The sequence below is a fragment of the Polyodon spathula genome, chromosome 59, assembly GCF_017654505.1.
Source record: "Polyodon spathula isolate WHYD16114869_AA chromosome 59, ASM1765450v1, whole genome shotgun sequence".
Taxonomy (NCBI): domain Eukaryota; kingdom Metazoa; phylum Chordata; class Actinopteri; order Acipenseriformes; family Polyodontidae; genus Polyodon; species Polyodon spathula.
The window spans coordinates 1161622-1184725 of NC_054592.1; the positions used below are offsets into that span (position 1 = coordinate 1161622).

The following is a 23104-nucleotide window of genomic DNA, read 5'->3' on the forward strand; positions in this document are numbered from 1 at the left end:
ATTGTCCATCCACAGTCGGCAATAGAATAGCTGGACTCGAACTGGCTACCTCCAGGGCGCATCCTGCACTCTACGAGAGTGCTTTTACTGGAAGCACCACTTGGGAGCCCCATTATTAAACTCCATCCTGTCTACACAAACACCCTCTTCCCCCAGGACGTACCTGTGACTGTGCACTTGCTGGCATCGCCAGAGGGCACAGCCCGGATTCTATATGGCGAGTAGGGGATCTCGTCTCCCCCGTATTTGATCAGTATGGTGTAGCGTCCAGTCATGTCTGGGACATACGACACCAGGTAAGTCCCGTCCTGATTGTCTCTAATGTTGGCCTTCTTGGGCTTTCCTTCAGGGTCCTAAAAAAATCAAGAAACAGGGGCGGTCGTTTTTAAAACAGGGTACCCCAGCAGAGATTAACAGCAGACCAACAGAATAGTTTGGAAGTCCTTTGAACTAATTCTCGTTGAATCTTGACTTACACTATATAAAATGGTCAATTACATTATTCTTGTATTTTCTCAATCACTTTGTTTGATAAATAGGTTATAGCATTTGTACCTGTGATTATTGCTGGATTTAGAATAGCGTAAACATGTCATGTTAACATATTGAATTGCATACCGCTTTGTAGTTTGATAGTGAAATGTGACATTTCGCAATTTAAAACGTGAAATACTACTGCACTCTTACTGTGGCTTCCGGTAGATTTCTCTCAATATTTTGTAGTTTTTCTTTGACTACATGTTAAAATAAGACATCTAAAATGTTCACATTTTATTGTCTCAATGCTAAAATTCTATATGATGCAAAACTTAGGAGGGTTAAGTTGTACTGATGCCAGTCTGGGCAACCTTTGGCAACTCACTGTGATCTGTACTGCCAGCAGCCCCTCGCCCGCATCCTTGGCATCAATGGTGAACTCCACTGGCAGGCTGGCTGGCACCCCCGTGGTGTTGAGACCCGGCCCGCTGGCCTTGACCTTGCTGGCATCGTGAGTAGGCAGAACCTTCACTTTGAAAGGACTGAGGAAGGCGAGAAAAAACCAGTCACTTCAAAACAATACAGCACAGGTCACGTCAAACCAAAACAGCCCACCACTTTAGACTTGGTCTTCAAGATATTGTAAATGACTTCTAGGTCAAAACATTTGGCATTTAATAAAGCTAGTTTTAGTATGTCTACCTCTGAATCATTTTAAAAAGGAAGCACTCCAAGATAGTTTATAATAACTACAATATTAATGTGTAAGACTATAAAGAAACACTGAATTAAATACACATTTATGGCAACATTTAAATTTCATTACATTAGTACTTAATTTGCAATATGTACAAACTAACAGTGGTTCACAAATAAGACAGTTTAATCTATAGTTTCATAAATGCTTGGAGTTTTTTTTTGTTTTTTTTTAATTTACAGAAATGTTCCATGGACAGCCAGCATATGCCAAAAACCACATCCCAGATCTGAACTCCTGTTGTCCTCTTTGAAAGTTCTTTGCTCTCACCTGCGTGGGATCTCCTCATCTCCATAGAGGACGTTGACAGAGTAAGGTCCCTCTCTCGTGGGGACATAGCTGACTGTGTGTGTTCTGTCTCCATTATCCACCACTTCCACTGGTTCAACCACTCCTAGAGAACAGAACAGATAGGTCAGCAACTGCATTGACTGCCTCATTTAAAAATCAATCCGATGGTCTACAATGCTTGGCTTCAGTTTTTTTTTTTTTTTTTTTTTTTTTTTTTTAAGAACAGTCCAAAACATTTCTACTGGATTGAGATCTGGAGATTGTGATGGTCGTTCCAGAGCTTTCATCTTCGTTTCCTTCAATTGCAGGAGTTGACTTGGCCATATGCTTTAAAGTTTGTCATACCAGAAGATGCTGTCTGCCAATCAGCCTACGAGCAGATGATCTATCTGTAGAATGTTTTGATACATGGCTGCATTCATTCAATCTTCAAAAATCACATGAACGCCTCCAGTCCCTGAACTGCTAAAAACAACCCCATATCAAGATCAAACCACCTCCATGTTTAACTGAAGGTTCTCTTCATTGAAGGCTTTCACTTTTTTTTCTCTAAACAAGTAAGTGGTTTGCAGCAGTACAAGAGATCAAAGACCATACAATAAGTATGGAGCCCAGCTGCAGTTTGTAGGGGTATGTTATCTTGCTCGTTATCAAAATCAGCCCGGATGCAGAAGCAAGGAATTGATACATGTTGACTCTGCATATGTTCCGTGTCTGGAAGGACATCATAACTCGTGCCAAGAAATTTGTTTGGATCAGCACAGTGAATGCAGAGTTCACAAAAGTGCAGATTAGGTAAGATACAAGACATGCACTTGAGTGTGAAAAAAAAGCTACCCAAAATCCTCTCCTGATCTCTGTACCCAAGCTATGCAGATAATTAGGTAACTAACCTTACACTAACCACTACAGATTTTGAACATTGGAATCAAAACGTTAACTTGAAGTTAATGAAATCATGTTTTATATATAACACACCAAAAAACAGTTTTCCTTGAACTTTCGTGCATGAAATATTGAAAATAGTAAGACAAATACATTTGTTAAAGCCATGGCAGGCAGTCAGGCACTCAATGGTTAAAGACAGGGCAGGCACGTCAGGGAGAGTTACCTTTGGGTCCCTGCACTCGGACCTGCAGGGGCGCAACACCGGCCTTGCTGGTGTCCACAGTGAAGGATTGTGGGATGCTGGCACGCACGTTGTTGCCCAGGCCCTGCCCCAGACACTTCACCTTGGTAGAGTCCACAACATCATAGACTGGGACAGCAAAGGGGCTGCCTGTGAGGGGGAGAGAGGGGGTGGGGGGCAGGTTCAGACATCCAGGAGGCTAAATGGATCAGAGACTTACACCTGGGAACACATTAACAGAACTAAAAAGGCGGCCATTTGCCATCAATGCTGGTTTCCCTCAGCAAAAACTTCAAGGTCGGGTCTTGGAGGATCCTAGTAGGGATGGGTCGGTATACCGGTTTTTCGGTTTAGGTGCATTACGGTATTAGTTTTTTTTATTCTAAACCGCAATTATCGTAATTCAGTTATACACCAGTTAACACATTTTTCAATTGCAAACACGCTTTTTCTAAAATCAAGCGATGGTACTTGCAGCCTTAGCAAAGTGTCTGAGGAAAATCTTTGAAGTGATAATGGTTTTGAAGGAAACCGTCAACGACACAGAATACACGTTTCAATTGCTGCGTTCTGTTACCCAGAGCTTGCTGTGCCGGCTGCTCTTTCTGGCCTCGGGATGCAGCTTTTGGAGAAACTCCTCCAAATCTTGCAGCGTAGCGCACATTTTTAATGTGCTATATTTGTCTGGATTCAGTCAGTTTAATGTAATAGATAAACATTAACGATTGTAAAATTATACACTTCTCACGGATTTAGTACACTTTTTAGTAATTGATTTATTTCATATAGCGTGGGCATGACTGCAGTTTTAGTGGTTATTTGCATTACAATTAGCAGGTCACTCGTGATCTTTGCATAGTCCCTTTGGTTCACAGCCGCAGCCAGCCTCCCGCAGTAACATTTCAAAGCTGCGCTGGGCTATGCAGAATCTACACAGATTTCTGTGGGCGCTGAGCGATGTCTACAGCAAATCTGCACTGAATCGGAGAACTGCGGTAATCTGTGCTATAAGAACACGACCGATGTCTCAAACAAAACTAACAGACCTGCGACTGCAGCAGGACAGCATACTTATTATCAATGTAGTTTTGTTTAAACAAGTTGTAATAGTATTCCAATGTGCAATAATCCTTGGAAGCTTACTTGTGCAATGTCAGAAATGTAAATCCAGTAACATGTTTTAGTTTTAACACTTTTCCTGTAAATATTTTTTTATAAGGTTGAAAAATAAAACAACTCATCTCTGCTCTTTAAATAACCTGCACGGGTACATGTTTGTGTTTTAAGCAAAAGACTGATCATTTCCCAATTCTATTTGCCGTCAACTAAACAAAGTATTTATTTATTTTATAAGTTCATGTTTTGATTGATTCCGATTGTCTTTATAAAAAAGAAAACGTACCAAGTTATTTGGCATAGCAAAATACTAGATACCAAATGTTTAAATCATTCCATGAAAGGAAGTGTGTTTTGTTGGTTTTATTTGTGAATTACGTTAGTCTTTCTTCATTTGAGCCTATTTGATAACTTGCATGATGTACTGTATACCGTGACAAGGTTACAGGTTTTTTTTTTTGTTCAACGGTTATCATACTGTGCAAATTTCATATCTTCCCATCTCTAGATCCCAGTGTTTCTGCCTCAGCAACATGACTAGGTAACCCACTCCACTCTGAAGTGCCTTCATATCCAGCTTTGTGCTACAAAGTGAATGCATGCATCCATCTGCAGTTTGCTAAACGCTTCCTCTATTTAATATGTAAAATGCGCAAGTAGAAATTCTATTACTGTGGATGCTACAAGTATAAGCCATTATTTAAGCAAGGCAGGATGATCAGTAATGCTGAATTTCAAATAACGTTGACTTCTATTCTTGATTATATAGTGACAACCCAAATCTGTTGCTGCTGCCTATGCTAGCTGCCAGGGTAGGACCAATTTGAATTCCCCTTTAAATCAATTCCAACAGACCGATCAATCACCATGAGCACTATTCTGGTTTAAATAAAAATAAAAAATTCACAGTAGCAACAAATGACAATTCAATTAAAATTGGTTTCAGGATTAAAAGCAGTTGAATACATTGAAACAGTCTTCTCCAAAACAAATTCCTTCAAAAGAATTAAAGGAACCGACCCCAACCCTGCCAGCTGCTCTTTAAAAAATCCCAGTTAACTCAAATACTTGACCTTGATTGGTTAAGATCTTTCAGGGATCAAATCAGCTTCTAGAAGCTGGTGGGGCTCACCTCTGATTGGCTGGCCCCCGTAGGTGATGTTCAGGTTGTAAGTTCCAGGCTCATAAGGAATGTACTCAACAGAGCAGCTGCCATCCTTGTTATCCGTACAGGACATCTTCGCTTCCGAGGGGCCCTCCACGGCCAGCCCCAGCCCGCCACTGCCAGCACCACTGAGGAGGAAACGCAGCAAACTTCAATGCCATGCAAGACAGTAAGAGCTCCTTGTGTGAGGTCCCTTTAAAAAGGGAGACAATTCAGTTTCTTAAAACTTAGTCTTGATTGTGAAACAAGATCACTTTAGTTCTCCCGTGACTCGACCGAGGCGAGGGAGCAAACAGATTGATCGCAGATTGAAGGATCTCTGCCTTAAAACAAAGGTGTCCTCTTCAACAGAGAAGAGTACGGGACCCTTACCTCGTCTCCACTGTGAATTTGTTAGCCTTGTTGGTGGTGCCTCTCTCCAGCCCAGGCCCATGGACCCTCACTCTGGCTGGGTCACATCCCTCCGTCACGGGCACGCGGAACGGGCTGCTGGGCACAGGGGCATCATCATAGGCAACTTCCACAGAGTGCACACCTGCAGTCACCACAAGGGGGAGTCAGAGAGCACTCCTGTTGCACAGCATCTTCACCCATTTCTGGGTTTGCTACTTGTTTAAAAATCACACACCTGAGCTTGCTCCTTTACACTGTGGCTAATCAAGCTCGTCTTAAAACCAGGAATGGGTGAAACTGCTAATATAACAGAAATCTAACTTCCATTGCCGTTTAATTTAAAAAGGGACAAACAAAAGCAACATATCCAAATAGCAAGTGCGGGTCCCATCCCTGTATTTGTCTTTAAAAATAAAACCAGGTTTATTTAATTCAGCTTGGCTTCACTATGTATTTTTGTTAGACTGTTTAATATAATCTAAATTATAATACCAGCAAACTAACCAGGAGCAGCACAGAAACCAGGACCAAAGTCTTATTTGCATCCCTGCACTTTAGAATTGGAGTGAATTATTCTGCTGTTAAATCAGGTGCAACCAAATACTAACTACTCTTATAAGGTTACTGTGGTTCATTGTTAGCATATTTCTTTCCCACACATGCCTTATTCAGTACTGAAAGGCCAAGTTGTTGCCTTAGCAACTCTAAGCCAAAGTCACCTCCAGCAAACAGGTTTTTTGCTTCTCTCAAATCATGAAGATTTCCCTGCTCTTCAAAATTAAATCTGCTGTGTTTAGACAGAATGAGAGGCTTCACTTTGGGATTGGGTCACCCCTATATTGTGTGAATGGTAAAACCTCTCCAATGACAAGTCCCAGCACTCACCCTCCTCGTAAGGGGTGTACTCCACTTGGTAGGTTCCGTCTCCCTTGTCTCTGATCAGGGCATCTGTGCGGTTGCCAGACGGGTTTTTGATTCGGGTCTTTATATGGTTGCCGCCGCTCTTTGTGAGCGCGCGGGCATCCACGGTGAAATCTGTGGTGGCATCACGGAAGACGCCTGTGCAAAAGGGAGGGCTTTGCTCGTTATTTTAAAACATGCTTGCTACTACAGCTATGGCCAAATGTTTAGCATTATCTAGAATTTTAGGATTGAAATATTAAAAAAAAAAAAAAAAAGGTCGACCGGAAGCCACAATAGTAGTCAATATTTCATATTAGATTGCGAAATGTCACATTTCTTCCTTTGTTTTTTTGTGAAGTATATGGGAAAGCTACAAAGCAGTATGTAATTCAATGTTAACTTTCAGTAGGTTTCATTCAACTACAAAGCAAAACTTGTTAATTCTCTAGGGTGATGCAAAACTTTTGGCCAGAGCTGTGCACTAGGTTAAAGAAATCCGTTTGCACTTCCATGGTCTCCTAGAGGCTAAAATGGTCCCCCTTAACTGGCTTCTTCCCCATCAATAACCAATCAGCTCCTTCCCTTATTGACTGGCATGCTTTCAACCAGTAACAAGGAACTGTGGAGGTCAAAAGGGCCCAAGTAGTGAAATACTAACTTCCCGGAAGGCAAAACAATCCATATAAAATCGAATCCAAAAGCAGCACCAGACACATTTAAAAAAAAAAAAACCCTATAATTCTTTCAAAACTCCACATTGGAGCCTAACGAAGCTAACGGAAGTACAAAACAGGCTATTTTGTTTGCTAGAATTCCTCTGCTTTAGATGACCGTGTTGACCAAGTCGAGATCACCTTTGCCTTCGATGCCGGGGCCGAAGACCTTGACGCCACTGGCGTCGATGGCAGGCTCCACAGTGAGTCTGGCTGGGAAGTTGGGCACGTCCTGCCCCCCGTAGCGGATGGTGATGGTGTAGACACCGGGGTACAGGGGGATGTAGGTAATGGTGTAGGTGCCGTCACCGTTGTCCTGGATGTGAACCTCCGCCTCTGTGCCGTTGTCAGAGATAATCTCAATGGTCAGCTCGGCAAGGCCGGCGTTGGTACAGTCCACGCTGAACTTCCCCGTCTCTCCCACCTTGGCGTGTTCCAGACCAGGGCCTGAACAACGCACCTTTTGAAAACAGTAAAGACTTTTGTAACAAACAGGGCTGTAAATTCATTTCTGATATTTCTTGGGGTGGGGGGGGGGGATGCTGAGGTTCAAACTTTAAAATACTAAAAATGTGTATTAGGCTACTGAAAATAGCTGGGGATGGGGAAAAAGAAAAAGCTAATTTTAGAAATGGCATCCAGCATGTCTGTCATGCAATTGCCTCTTCCATATGTCTCCATATAAAAAAGGCCTTTTTGCATTGCGTTTTAATGCTTGAAAGTACTGTAAGCTCAGTGCCTTAACCACATTAACACATGCATGAAATATTGAAAACAGCTAAAAAAAACAATGCAAATATATATTTCCATTGCTTTATATGGGGGCAAACAAGATAGTCATGCATTTGTGTCTTCCATATGGCCCCATAACGACTGGAAGGGAGTTCTAGTCCCAATATGAGGTTGCCATTCATGAGGAATCTAACCCTTCAAGCAGCTGTTCATGGGCTCACCTTGGAGGGGTCAGTGGGGGCCACAGCCTCGACGGGGAAGGGGCTCCCCGGCACGGGCACTCCATCGTAGGTCAGCTCCACCTGGTAGGGCCCCGGCTCTCTGGGGATGAAGCGGACCTGGCTGTTATCTGGACTCAGGCCCGGCTCTACCTTGCAGGGCACAGCCTTCCCAGAGGGGCCAGTGATCTTGGACGCCACTTTCCCCTGACCACCAGCCCCCTTGGACTTCACTGTGAACTCCTGGTCCTTCCCAACTGCCATCTCTGTGGAGGCAAGCAAGAGAATAAACCTGTCAGAGCGAGAGAGAAGAGAGCATGAGGAAAGAGGAAACAGCGCAAGGGGAAAGAGCTAGAGACAGCAAGGGGTCCGAACGCACTTCTTTGGATATGTTAAAGTACCTCCTGCAGCGTTAACAAGAAACATTTGTTTCTTTGCTGTGTCCTGTGTTGTCCATATCACAGCAATTTATTTTCCAAAATTCCTGGGTTTTTGTTTTCTTTTACACACTCACAGCTAAAAATCAAGTAGGGATTCACACTGTCCTGAAACCATGCTAGTGATGGGAGGAGGGAGCATGGTCTGGATACACTGTGATCCTTAGTTTGGATTTTTTTTTTCTTCTCTTCTGGCAAACGCTCCAGAGTCGATTTACAGAAATGCATTCCCCACCTCCCCACAGTGTTGATGTATGAACTGTGACCAGGGTTGGGGCCAACTCCTGTTTTTTCAACGCCAATTCTAATTCCCTTTCAATCAATTCCAACACATCATCCAATGCAGGACCACTTGTGATCAATTCAAGGCCGTTAATATTTCTTTTTAATTGGTTTAAGCAGGGGTCAGAGGGTGGCAGGGTTTTCATTCCAACTTGAACACTAAACGAACATCATTGATCTAATATGTGCAATTACACAGTTAATATTTTTCAAGGTCTTGAACACAGTCAATGGTTTACAAAATGCACTTGATTTCAAGGAACACTACCTATGAAACATTGAGGCCTGGAGGTTAAATGTGGCCAATTCATCAAATTAGGCCAAATAGAGAGCTCAGGGGAGAGACAAAACAAGTCTGAAGACACTTTGGCTATTTAGGAACCGAGTTTGACACCCCTGGGTTAAACAGAGACTGGACTTCACACTTACTGTCTCCTAGGCCGGCCACTTTGATCTTGCTTAAGTCCAGTGACGGGGCGACTGCCACGGAAAAGGGGCTTTTGGGAATGTGGTCCCCTCCATAGGTCACGCTCACACCAGTGTTGCCCTGTGAACGAACGAGAAGAACGTTTCAGCACCCATTACAGGCTGTCTGAGAAGACTAGGATGGGATTAATACAGTTTAAACCCATCTTGACGTATTTGGATGCCAATTACCACAGTAAACCAACACAGTAAGCAGAGTTTAAAATAAAAAGGACTACAATATTAATGAAGATGCTATTCCACTCATTCAGTTCCTAGTAGCCGATTGATCTCTGAACTGAATGATCCCAGCGACTCATCAACATGACTAGGTAACCCATTCCATCCCCTCCCCACTCTGTGTGAAGTGTCTCCTAGTTTCTGTACAGCACCTAAAGTATTAACTTGGGTAACATTTAAAAAACTTCAAAAATCAAGGTTGCACCTACAGGCTAAATAGATTGAGTTCTCTCTTTGTAGCTTATTCCTTTAGCCCTGCTGGGATTAGACTGGTTGTGCTTTGCTGGACTCTTCAGGGCCACAATGGTGCTGCAAGGGACCAGAACTGGACAGAGTACTCCCAGTGCAGTCTCACAAGTGCATATATCACCATTAGACATTAATACAATTGATAAAACTGCTGTACGCAAGGCTGCAATTCCATCTCAAGAAGCCCACCAAATTTGCTTGCTCAAAAAAAAAAAAAAAAAAAAAAAAAAAAAAAAAAAAAAGCACAACATTCTAGAATTATCAAATGCCACAAACTGATAATGAAAGCACTGGGTAGTAGATAGATTCAGAGTTCCCACTATTCCAGAGAGATTTGTGCACCCCTACACTGCAAAAAAAAATCAACCTGCTGATAGCATGCTGGATTCCCCCCCCCCAGTCCTCACCTGCTGCACTGGAGTGTACTTCACTGTGTGGGTGTTGTCGTGGTTATTGATGATCTCAAAGTCCTTGACCACCTCTCCCTTGGTGGGACCAGCGAACTGCACGTCCAGTTTAGCTTTCCCGGCCGCTTTGGTGTTGACTGTGAAGTGGGTGGGCTTGCAGAGCTCCACACCTGCAAAGAGGGCAGACTCAAATACAGGACATCCACAGACCGGACCTGGGCTGAATCATTTGCAACGGTGTAACTCATACATGCAATTACAAATACCATTTTCAATTTTAGTTAAACCTTGACATGCCTACCTTGCTGGAATTATCACATATCATTGATCAGTGCATTAATGTCATTCAGCCTTGTATTTAAAACTACTTTTGGCGATCTCATTTGTTGGGGATCTACAGTATTTCTGCATTTGTTTGCTCTAAATCAGATACATGTCCAGGTGTGTAGTCTGCTACTTTAGTGCAATTGCAATTATTGGCCTCAGGCCAACTGGAACCTACTCCAAACTTGATTGATCTGTATTGATAAAGCAGCAGAACTGCACACTGAGTCGTGTGGATTGTGGAAGGCTGGATCGTGCTGGGTCAGTATTAATGAAGTGGTGCGGATGGCACTGGTGTGTATTAAGCAGTGTGAATTGTACACAGGGTGATGCGCCTCACCGCTCCTGTTCAGTCCTGGACCCTCTGCCTTGACCTTGCTGGCATCATGGGAAGGATCCACCTTGATTCGGAGTGGACTCATAGGGACAGCCTGGCAAAAACCAAAAAAAAAATGATCAAAATCAAAAAACAAAAGCCAGGTCTTTGCCCGCCCACTTTCAAAAAAGATCTCTTGGCTATTTATATTGCTACACAGAGCTTAAGACTTTGTAACTGATCTGGAAACATCTGTATTTTAATTTAAAATCAGATTAAAAAAATGTTAGGAAGACTGCACTAAACTACTAAAAACAAATCTGAGTAATGTATAAGGAGTAAAAGAAAATGTATTGGCTGCCTTGTAATTGAATCCAAGTATTTTAAATCAACTTTCTATTGGTTGATTAATCACACCCGATTGCTAGTGATATAAAATTGTATTGAAAGACAATACAAAGTAATACAAAGTATTAGCACAATGCTTTTCACTGCAAACGTTTCAGAATGCCAGTGGAATACATATATTTACCTGCGTGCAATTTGACAGTTTGAAAATAATTGCGACCAAGATTAAATAAACCTGTAGTAATGCTGTGAAAAAGCACAATAATCTTAATATAGAATATCTTTGGAAATACCACCTGCTATTTTCATATTTGACGGTAGGAAAAAAAATCAATTATTTTTTTTAATCAAAAGCCCACAGGTGTGATTAAACAGATTCAATTAAGCTTCCTAACGTCAGACTAAAGGCGTTACCTGGTCACCAAACAGCACCATGATGGTGTAGCTGCCTGCCCCGGGTGGGGTGTATTTCACAGTGAAGGTGTCGTTGTCATTTCGGATGATGTCAAAGTCGATGTCGGCCTCTGCAGGCCCGACGACCCCTGGAGCACATTTGATGCCGATGCTGACATCGCCTGGGGAGAGAACCAAGAACACAGAACTTTTACTTTGTGCTTCAAATCAGCTGAAGCTGGAGCTACCTGCTGTGTGACCCCCACCCCCCCAGTTTGTGGAACTCTATTCTGACATTAGGCAAGTTGAAACATTGGATTTTTTTTTTTTTTTTTTTTTTTTTTAAACATGCTTTTATAATTCGTTGTAACTGGAGTGTATTGTACATAAGCTCTCATTTTGTTTAAAATTTTTAGCTCCGAGATACCATGGCAAGATATAAAAACACCTTTTATAGTACTGTATAGTCAAACAAACAAAGCTAATTCAATGTTCAGACAAAGGGAAATAAAATTGAAAAAAGGTTGTAATGGTAAAGGCTATGGTGCCCATTTCAGACAGACATTACCTTGGCCAGCCTCGGCGCAGTCCACAGTGAAGTAGGTCGGCTCATAGGCCTTCAGGCCAGTCTTGGCCACTCCAGGTCCTGACACCTTCACCTTGTTGGGGTGAGTGCCGGCACCAATAGTCATCTGGAAAAATAATTTCTTCATTTTACTGACATTTTCAAATCTTCAAGGAGCTAATAATGATACCCTAAGCCAGTAAGTGCAATACAAAAACCAGCACAGCTGGGGAATTAAGTGGAGACTTCAAAACAGAGGGCAGTGGGCACTTTAGGGGATGGAATGGGTTACCTAGGTATTTCTCATTGGGGTTACTTTACATGACAACGTTCCAGAATCCAACCACTGGAAGCAGACTATTTAACATCCAATAGTGATGAATTTAAAAATACAAAAATAAACTTTTCCATGAAAACATTTGGTCAGCAAAATTCCTTTTCCATATTCCTGAATGTTTAAAATCCAGCCTCGGGTTTTCATATTTCAATACATTAAAATTGAGGCTGGCAAAACAGTTATGTTTTTTACAGATTTCAAAAATAAAAAAAAAACAAACACTTTCCTCCACAGAATAATTGGGCATTAAAAGGGTTGAGAGAGAAAGGGAAGCGTGGGTATGACAAACAAAGGAAGGGTTGTAAAGAATGCAGGTGCAGGAAGTTTGATAGAAATGAGAACATCTTGTTTGTCTGCAGATCACATTTCAGAAGTCCGGGAATCGGTTGAGGGCAACGTGTTTAAACCATGGGTGGAAATAAACATACTTCCAAGCCAGTTATAGTGGTCTGGCACTTACATAAGATAGCCTTTTATCTCAAGCAGCACACATTCTATCATCCAACAAGAGTCTAACCCTAAACACTATGGTAAAAGCAACACCTGATGTTCCTATGGAAACCTACCCTGAAGGGACTGTCCGGGATGTTGACCCCACCCCAGGACACCATGACTGTGTGTTTGAGAGGCTTGCGGGGAGTGTAGGAGCAGGTATAGGTGCCGTTTCCATTGTCCCTCACCTGGACATCCACTGGTTTACCCTCGCCATCCTGAAGGGAAAATAAACATGAGTTAGAGATCCCTATTCCACTGTGCCCTGCCCGTAAACTCCCCTCTGTGAATCCAGTCACCTGGAGCTGGACCTTCAAGGGAGCTTTGCCTCCCTGCTTGGCATCTACAGTGAACTCTGTGGGCTTGTTAATGGCCAGGCCAGTCTTTTCCAAACCAGGTCCATACGCCTTCACCTGAAACAAAGTTGAAATATTACCAACAAAGTTTTACCTATAATGTATAAATATTTATTATTCAGACTATCCAGTTCTCTTCCACCACCTCCCCCCCAATTTAGAAGATCCAGTTGTCATCATCCCCAATTTAGAATGTTCAGTTACACCCCCCCTAAAAAAAAATAATTAAATACTGTATTATTATAGCTTCTGGTAGACAGACACTTGGGACATTATTTTGTAGTTTGATTACATGTTACATATCAAATTGCACTGAATTATTTAAATTGAAATTAATGTATCAAAACCTAAAATTCAAGATTCAAAGGGATGCTAAACTTTTGGCCAGATGTGTAGCAGAGCATCAGACTCCACTAGACCTGGAGACAGGCAGGAGGCGCTGCATTATGCAACACCCCAGAGTCAGCACCTTGTCTGGGTAGAAGTCTTTGGCAGGCGCAGCTGTGATCTCTGCCATGAAGGGGCTGTGCTGGATGTCCTCATTGTTGCAGAGCACGTGCACAGCGTACTCGCCGGCCTCTGTAGGCCAGTAACGCACGTCGCACGAGCCGTCACCCTTGTCATCGCACTCAATCTTAGCCTGGGATGGGCCCTCCACTGAGAAACCTAGAGAGAGGAGACGCCTGGTTAGAGCTGCGCTCAACACCGCTGTGGCAGAACATTATCCAGTCCTATTACGAATGGAATCAATCCAACAGCACTCATAGTCCGCCTTCACAATCGGGAGCAATCTTGCACTCATTTGCTTTGAGGGCATATTTAAAGCAGAAGATTTACCCATCGAGACCAAAGGTCTCATTTATAATGGGTCCTGGACAATAATAAAAATACAACTGTAAAAAAAGTACAAACTAGTAGCTGACCTCAAAACAGTCAAAAGGTCAGACTTTAGAAAGGATCCCAGTGATTCTGCCTCAACATGACTAGGTAGCCCATTCCATCCTCACCACTGTCTCTTAACCTGTCCTATTAAGCTAGTGTGATTATGGAACTAAAAGGGATGGAAATAAGACTCCTGCTGCATAGCACTTTGACCCATTCCCTGTTTTACTGTGAGCTTGATGAACCACCGTGTATTGGCCCAGGTGTGTCTTAACTTGTAAAGACAACCCAAGACACTACTACAAAATTTCGAACAGTAGAACAAGAGGGCAATAAATGGAAGCACTTTCATTTACACAGAGAATTTAAATAAGACTAAATTCTGTGGTTTTAAAATTAGACCCCCACCCCCAGTAGGGGAAAATGGTGTGCTAACAAGGGCCAAGCCTTGATAGGCTGAATGGTCTTCTCATTCTCAAACTTCTGTTAAGCAAATCTGCTCTGCAATGAGAGTCTTACTTTCATTCCTGTACCAATTAAGAATAAAAGCTGCTTTCCTTAACCGGGGGATTGTTGTCAGAGCAGAACTCACCCAAAGTTCCGACGTCGTCTCCAACGGCCTCCACCACAAAGTCAGCCGACTTCCCGACTACGCCTCCCTCCAAACCAGGGCCCCAGGCTCGCACCTTCTGAGATCCTGCCTCTGTACCCACCTTCACCTCAAAGGGGCTGGGAGAGGGGGGAGGAGAAGGTGAGACTCACAGCCCTAACCGCTGACATGATATGCTGGCTTCTATTAACTTCATATGATCACGACCGTCTCCCTGTAGAGTTGCACCAATTAATGTACATTAAATAGGGTAGAACAGATTTGGATCAAGTGCTCCACAGGCAAGGGTTGCTGGTGTCAATCAGGCGGATTTACCATTCAGAGTGAAAAAGAGTGAAGAAACAGCTACTGGGGTTTGTGATAATTGCTGCTTCCACACATACCCAAGCAGCTGTTTCTTCATTGTTCCGATAAAGTTGACCAACATGTCTCACTGGGTGGGTGCCCTGCATTCTAGTACTGTGCGCGAGTCTTGTATTCATGAGACGTGTCTCACCTGCGCGGGATCTGCTGACCTCCCCAGGTGATGGTGACAATGTAGTTCCCGGGTGTTGATGGGTAATACTCGTAACCATAGACACCATCCCCCAGGTCCTTCTGCTTCACTGGTTCCTCAATCCCTTCTAAGAGAGGAGATACAGCACTGTCAGAACACACAGGGCTCTCTCAAACTGGTCATCTATCTTGCGAATTACAAAGCTTTTCATAAAAAGGTCTAATCATTTTTTGTGCCACCAAACACTTTAACACAAGTATGCAACCTACTTGATGAACTTGCACATATACTCACTTGGTCCCTTAATGGTGACTTTCAGCTCTCCAGTGCCTGCTCCCTTGGTGTACACCCTGAAGTCAGCAGTCTCTTTAGCACGGACTCCTTTGGGTTGCAGCCCGCGGCCCTTAGCTCTGCACAGGGAAGGGTTGCATGCTGTGGGGGAAGAGAGCAAGAAAGAGAGCACGCAGGTGAGAGAGACTGGTGAGATAGTAGGACCCACTCCCTCTACATACCAGCATGCTGTATAAAATGAGGACTTGACAGTTTTACTCCAACTTTTCTACTCTCCTTAATGAATTCAACTGATACCCATCAAGCCCTTAGTCTCAACAATAACTGAGAAACGTATCTATAGATAAAATTGATTTTGGTTTCTTTTTCTGTGAAACTAAAAAGCGGGCTTGTGGTTGTGTTGTAAATCCAGTTGTGTTACTGTATGTTCTTCCATAACTTAACTCATGACAAACTTCACCTGGAAGTCTTTTGTCAATGTCTTAGTCTAAAATGTGTCATTGTATTTCTACACAGTACAGGATTTCTCCCATAAACTACAGCATCCCCTTCCTGCCAAATGACTTTCAAAGAATGTTTAGCTAAAGACTTGCAGGCCTCCTTAGCAAACCCATTGTCTATAAAAAGTACAGACAACCAAAGGTTAAAACAAATCAATTTAAACACCACCACACTATACAGCAACACTCCTTGAAGCATCATGCACACAGTTAAGATACCCAAGAGAAGGGACCGTCAAAGGAAATTACATCATCCAAACAGGAAATGACATCGCCACAGGCCACTCCCATTGGTTACACAGTTGGTCTGGACAAGAGATCAAGGGAGCAGAGAAATTGAGGGAAGAAAAAGAAAAAGAGCTTAGAAAAAAGAACAGGAGAAAAGTAGCAATAGTAATTCAAGAAGGCAAGCAATTCATATTAAACATTTACACAAACGAGAGAAGGCCATTCAGCCTGTCCAGCTCCTAGTAGCTCAAATTCAGGTTCAAAGCCGCTTAAGTTCTTGGATGGTATATTTGGTGTTCAAGTTTCATTTATGGAAACAGTATTTTTAGGCCTCCAGTCTATTGCAGCAAAATGAAGTGAAAAATGTTGGCCAACACAAAAAACTGTTACAGTTGGCCACAGTTGCCCAAATAGGATTGTGTTGCCCAATAAAACGGTTTCTGTGGTCGATAATCTTTAAATCTGTCAGGTGAAGCCTAATTCTCTAGCAGCTGAATTGTCAGATATGCACAAGATAAAATGGAAATTGGGGTGTTTATCTACTGAACATCCCACTTTCAGCTGGAAGTTTGCAGTCACCCAGTGGCATGCTGGTGAAGACAATTACTGTACCCACAAATGTATCCAGATCATGATGCATGGATGTGTAGTTGCAAACCATTAAACATTTTTTGAACAAATGGATATTTAAAACAGCAACTTATGAAACAGTACATCAAATAATTGGTCTTAGTGACCTATGACCGAGTCAGATCAGTAGTAGAGCGGAGGAGCAGCAGACGGGGAAAAAAGCAGCAATATAAGAAGCCTTTTCTAAATAAAGAATTCTGCAGCACACAATTTGCATGTGTTTTATTGTACCTTGTCCAACAGTCACAGTAAAGGGGCTCTTGGGAATCTGGGCTCCAGAGAAGGTGATATAGATGGTGTGAGTGCCCTCTAGTGTCGGCTTGTAAGTACAGCGGTAGCTGCTATTGCCCTTGTCCTCCACTCGACACTCTACAGTGTCCTTCTTCCCATTGGGATCAACAATGACCACCTCCACCTCGCCCACTCCAGCACCTACCACAGGGGGGCAGTAATGAGCACAACTCAAAGCCATTTGTAACATTACAAAACACGAAACACTCCTTTAAAATTCAGAAACACTAAACTTAAATTTCAATGGCAAAAGTTGACAAGAAGTCTCTCAAATGTCAAAGTCTCAATTCAGTTTGAAACATTGACTTAAATGACTCAATCCATTTAATGTCAAAGGTTTCAACCAGAACACGTTCTCAATGTCCAAACGTTTGCCAGACTTCAACTTCCAGTCAAAAACATAGCAGGACACAATAGTAGAATTGTCATTTCTTGTGCATCTCTATCCAGAGTGGTACTGTGGGGCAGTACCTGCGGTGTAGATATCAAAGTAGGTAGTTTTGTTGGCAATGTTGCCGCTGGGCTCCAGGCCAGGCCCCTGTGCTGTCACCTTGCTGGAATCTCCCTGAGACATCCCCACATCCACCTCAAAGGGGCTCTTAGAGATGTGCAGCCCAGCAAATAGTACCGTCACCTGGGGAAGGAAGACAAGAGGAGGTGGGTGCTGGAGCGAGGACTGGAAGACTGATTATTTTTTATTTACACCACAAGCATGAAACAATAGTCACATAACACACAAGCAATACATGAAAGACCATTGCACGTTCTTGTCAATACATTTTTATTTTACCAACCAGAGAAACAACTCCGACATGTGGGGATCATGGAGACAATATTGCACTCCAGATAGCATGCAACTTTACAAAACTATGAAGCAACTGCATTTCTTTCTGAGCAGCTGTAGTGGCATTTAGTATTTTAAGGCTACTACCCTGGGAATTGTAGTTCCATGTATCAATTCCAATGGGTTTATTTGTTACTGTAGGACTACGTTACCCAGAATGGAAATTAGAGAAACAAAAAGTATGGTACCTTGTGGGATCCAGTCACTTTCGGAATGTAGTAGACAGAATAGGTTCTATTCTTGTCGCTGTTGGCAGTCACTTTAGCCTAGACACAAAATGGGCAAAAACAAATTCAACTTCCTACAGCAATTAAATACATACTAGATTAAACTGAATGAATGTTATACTGCTGTGAATTCTTAATTCTCCTTCTGGAATCTTGCAGTCATTCAAATCCATTGACAGAATGACCAGGAGAATGGCACTGCTTCTGAATTACACTGCTGAGCAGATTCAGAGCTTGGACTAAGGAAGTTACATTTCATGCCATTATAGCACCACATAATTAAAAAGAAAATCCCAAAACAAGCTGTATTTGCTATTTAACACTATTCTAAAATCAATATGCTACCATTTCAAAAGTTTTCAATCTTTCACGTGTAAAATTAGGCTTGATTACAACATATTCTCAAATGTCTAGATGTGCTTGTAATCAGGCCAGTGAAAAATGGAGCTGCATCACTGGAGGGGAAAACAAGCCAAAAAATCTTTTAGGCCAGGATGTATTCTCTACACATGCTTGATATTGTTATGCTCCGATATTCAATACCTTGTGCTAAAAATCAGTTTCACAACTGCTGGATAAGCATTTCTCCAGATGTATGCAAAGTCAAATGGTATTTACTTAAGCAAAAAACAAATCATGACACATTTACTGATTTCTATTTCAGTGCCATTCCTCCAGTAAAGTAGATGGCGCTGTGCTGTTTCCTACCTCCTCTCTGTGGCCAGCAGGGTCCTCCACATACACCAGCACCTCTCCCATTCCTGCGCTGATTGTCTCCACAGTGAACTGGGCACGCTTCATTACCACGTTACCAGTGGGCTCAATACCTGTCAAAACAACCAGCCATTAAGAGAACACACTTCATTGACAAAGCAGCTCTACAAATTAGCAAGCTGGAACACAGTATTTTGAAACCCACTACAATCCAACATATTGGTTAATAAGTTGGTTTGTCAGTTAATGAAAAAAGTGAGTTTATTAATGAAATGATCAGGAGCCAGGAGTTGGAGCAGATAGAGACCCACACTAGCCCTGCTGCTGCACCCAGTCCTGGTTTGGGTTAGTTGAAGGTCCACTAGCAGGATACGGAGGTGCTTTACCTGGTCCGTAGGCCCTGGCCTTCTTGGGGTTGAGCTTGGGGCGCAGGGGGGCACCTGGTTTCAGCTTGGCTTTGGGGAACTGGGATAGGTAGGTCATGACTGAGTGTTCATCCACATTGGGGTCCACTATTTCTTCAGGAGCGATCACCTAGACATGGGCAGGGAGGCAGCCGTTAGGAGATTAGGGTTCAACAGAGCAGGTTTCATTTCTTTGTGCCCGGCCTTACACGTTTACTTTACGGTTTTCTTTTATTTGCAGATTGTTTGTCCCGTTCCGATTTCTCTTTTTGACGATGACTTTGTGGTTTCATGCCACTTTGTCCTGCCAGGATTCCCTGAAGGAGGTGCATCTCTAGGGTTCTATCCTGGTTAAATAAATCAATTTGATTCTTGCAATTTTGTGTTAATATTTTTTTTTTTTTTTTTATTATTTCATGTGGCAATTTTTTTTTTTTTTTTTAAATTCAAAACACCTACTTATTTATCCAAAAGGCAGGAGTCTCGAATCGTGGTCCTGGAAGGCTGATGTCCCTCCTGTTTGTTTCAACTGTACCCTAAACATTTGACCAATAAGTCCTTATTAGGACAGGAGATCCCTGGTCTAGCTGCTTTCTCCGGAGATAAGATGCTGCTCTTCAATTCTAGTTGCCTGCCATAGATATATGCAACAGACTAGATCAGAAGAACCAGCGCCACCCAGTGATCAAATCAAGCTTTATTTGGTTTTGCTCGCAACACTAGCTGTGCACTAGATGGTGCTTGATATGATGTAGCCTACACTAAATAAATCCAAAACAGAACTGAAGAGCAGCTTCAGAATGCACCTTAAACTCCTATCAAATACTTGAATAACTACAATAAAACCACCTGGGTATACAAACATGAAAAAGGCAAGGGCTCATAAGCCTTAAATGTCTACTTGACTGGATCCATAGCGTCTTTTTACTGAGTTTATGGATTGAGTGTCACTTTATAAATGGTTAATGCTGGGTGCTTGGCGAAGCAAAACCCAGTTTAGGTCAAAACCACCAAGCTCTTTCCCCAACCACTATTCAAACCGGCACAATGGAAATTACAAAAGAACACCTATCTGTTTCACACAGGGGTCTGTAATCTTACAGCAGATTACAAAAATTAGCGTGACTCTGCAAAACGGGAATCTCTGTGTAGTAATAACAGTTCTGGATAAAAAAATAAAAAAACTCTGCATGTTCCAGAACAGACAGCAATATATATTGAAGTTAGTTTTAAAATTCCACAGTTCTGAGAAAGCCACACCTTTCCTATATCCTCTTGAGGCAACAACCCCCACCCTCTCAGAACTGAACCACTTAACAGCCAGTTTCATAGCATTTCCTACCCTAATCTACTGTTGATTGTATGTTCAACCAGTATGAAACTGCATTTTATTTTTTATAAAACAGAAATGCATCGATGCATCTAACACAAATTAAACAATGTTAGGCTAATGCCAGTAAAATGTCCTTGGTGTGATAACAAGGTTACAAAACTCTACAACACTAGCCCTGGGGTTTCAGAACTCCTCAATGAAGCCTAATGTTGAAATGATCAGGAGCCAGGAGTTTAAGCAGGGTTAGAAGCTATGAAACCCTTTCAGCACTATAATTAACCATGCAAAAAGCCCATTGTAATGGATCTTGTATGGAAATAGTCCAATTCTGTCTTAAACATGGTCAACTGGTTTGCTGGTTTTGTTCCCCCTGCACTGCACTAGTACAGCTCTGGCCAAAGGCTTTGCATCACCCTATAGAATGAAACCTGCTAAATGTTACATTAACCTATTTCAATTACACCGCTTTGTAGTTCTCCCCATATATAAAACAAAGAAACTGAAATGTGACATAAAATACTGGCTTCTGGTAGACACTTAATTAGCCTCAATCCTAAAATGCCAGGAGATGTCTGCAGTGTTGAGTTAATTCAGGCTGGGCGGAGGGGATTACAGGAGGTGTGCAGGGCACACGTATCCACTGCATTGTCAATCCAGCAGTCACTGAAGGTCTGTCTGTACCTGTGGGATGCCCAGCCAGTCATCAGCTTGCTGCATGGCCTCGCGGGCGTTATCCGTAGGTTTGGTTTGATCCCATGAGTCCCAGTCAGGGCACAGACCTGCAGAGAGAGAGCAAATGGTTACATGCCATGTACAGTAACAAAGTACTCAAAATAACCGTTTGGTTGTTTTTTCCGCTCCCCAATTTAGACTGACCAATGATGCTCCCTCCTCACACCAATCCCTACACCAGCCTAGTGGCTCAGCGGGCATCCTTCAATGCAAGCCCAATCACCTCTAGAGCAGATGTAAGCTATTGCCCTCTGGAGGACAAGCCCTGCAGGTGTCTGCCTTGAGCTCCTCTTGAACCCGGCCAGTAGGGGCCACTGTAGCAAGGACAAGCTGATTTTACTTCCCACTTGTTCAGGACAAATTCCCATCAAATTTGTAAGATAAGTATATGGATCAAGATGAAACATGTGGCTCAAAATACACATGGTTTGAATATCCATCACCTGAGCGTTTGTTCAATTACCCCATGGTCTCATCACCATACGGCTTTGCCTTCACCAAGGGAGGAACTCTGGGACCCCTGTGTGCCAATAATTTTTTATATAACGTCTTTCATACTAAACCACCATCACAATGCGCTTTACAAGATAAGAGAATAGGGTGTATGAACTATGCATCAGCTGCAGAGTCACTTACAATAACATCTCACCCAAAAGATGGAGCACAACTGACTTGATCAGGATCAGAGTCAGTGGCTGAACTGGGATTTGAACCAGGGATCTCCTGGTTACAAACCCATTTCTTTAACAACTGGACCACACAGCCTCCTATGTGGACTGACACGACTGACTCCCTTTGTACACCACACGTTCATGAGTACCAGGGGAGACGCTCAAAACAGAATGATGCAAAAAACAGTCTTTACTCCAACACAAAGTAGCAGAACGGTTCAAAAACGAGGTTACCTGGAGCACAGCTATCCACAAGGGCTCCGAGCGCCCGGCCGGACTGCCAGTCCCGACTGAAGTTGGTGATGGGAAGCTCTGGCAGTTTGTTCTGGATCCAGCCCAGTAGCCTCTGCTTGGGGGTCTTCTGCTTCACCTCCTCATCCTCCTCCTCATCCCACATGGGCATGGAGATGGAGTAGTGAAGAATCAGGGTCCAGATAAGACCCAGAATCAGCTTCAGGTTCCCATCCACGATGGCCTTGGAGTCTAGAGTCAGGATTGCAAGAGGTTTTTGGAAAACAAAGGTATTTAATACAATGACAATCATTTCCACTACAAGTCTGTCTTTCATCAAAATACTAAATTTAATAACTTTCTATTAGAAGTCTTTGTGTCTTAAAAAAAGAAGAAATTCAATGACATTTCCTGTGGAAATGGTTGTCAATTTAATTCATTGTTTTTAGTGAAGACACAAAGACTTGTCATTTAAGGTTTGTCATTTAAGTTTTCTACAACATTGAAATCTGATAAAATGTAAACGTTCAAAAAGAGTTTAATCCTACAGTTTAAACAAAGGCAAAATTGACCTGAAACAGCAGATTTCATTTGACAAGACTAATAGTAAAAAGCATAAGAGGTTAGATTAACCTGCTACACCTCCCACATAGCAACTTTACTGTCAACAGGCTGTGAAATCGACCCATAGTCATCTGGTTCCTAGCAGCGGATTGGTTGTCAAGTTTTCTTTTAAGGATCCCACTGATTCAGCATCATGACTAAGTAACCCATTTCATCCCCTCACCACTCTGTGTAACATGTCTCCTTCCCTCTGTCCCAAGTCTATCTCCACTTTCCAACTGTCCACTGGTCCAGATTTCTGTACTGCTCTTGAAAGTATAGGCTAAGGTTAACTTAGTTTAGTCAACTTTG

General features: G+C 42.6%; 1 protein-coding gene across 1 annotated transcript in view; it reads right to left on the reverse strand.

The window, feature by feature from the left end:
* The window catches only part of LOC121307826 (filamin-A-like), a 39798-nt gene extending 17281 nt beyond the window's left edge, over positions 1 to 22517 (reverse strand). The window contains exons 1-27 of the mRNA XM_041240110.1: positions 22193 to 22517; positions 21237 to 21334; positions 19205 to 19352; positions 18813 to 18931; positions 18066 to 18143; positions 17505 to 17667; positions 16974 to 17174; positions 15388 to 15525; positions 15094 to 15220; positions 14580 to 14716; positions 13575 to 13771; positions 13049 to 13162; positions 12824 to 12967; positions 11924 to 12047; positions 11377 to 11537; positions 10639 to 10729; positions 9975 to 10144; positions 9043 to 9160; positions 7898 to 8160; positions 7086 to 7404; positions 6214 to 6387; positions 5308 to 5470; positions 4903 to 5063; positions 2637 to 2804; positions 1505 to 1628; positions 863 to 1019; positions 163 to 353 (exon numbers count right to left, since the gene is read on the reverse strand). Of these exons, the coding sequence (XP_041096044.1) occupies positions 163 to 353; positions 863 to 1019; positions 1505 to 1628; positions 2637 to 2804; positions 4903 to 5063; positions 5308 to 5470; positions 6214 to 6387; positions 7086 to 7404; positions 7898 to 8160; positions 9043 to 9160; positions 9975 to 10144; positions 10639 to 10729; positions 11377 to 11537; positions 11924 to 12047; positions 12824 to 12967; positions 13049 to 13162; positions 13575 to 13771; positions 14580 to 14716; positions 15094 to 15220; positions 15388 to 15525; positions 16974 to 17174; positions 17505 to 17667; positions 18066 to 18143; positions 18813 to 18931; positions 19205 to 19352; positions 21237 to 21334; positions 22193 to 22502 (4358 nt within the window). The 5' untranslated portion in view covers positions 22503 to 22517. The remainder of the gene's footprint in view (positions 1 to 162; positions 354 to 862; positions 1020 to 1504; positions 1629 to 2636; positions 2805 to 4902; positions 5064 to 5307; positions 5471 to 6213; positions 6388 to 7085; positions 7405 to 7897; positions 8161 to 9042; positions 9161 to 9974; positions 10145 to 10638; positions 10730 to 11376; positions 11538 to 11923; positions 12048 to 12823; positions 12968 to 13048; positions 13163 to 13574; positions 13772 to 14579; positions 14717 to 15093; positions 15221 to 15387; positions 15526 to 16973; positions 17175 to 17504; positions 17668 to 18065; positions 18144 to 18812; positions 18932 to 19204; positions 19353 to 21236; positions 21335 to 22192) is intronic.
* Positions 22518 to 23104: the final 587 nt, after the last annotated feature.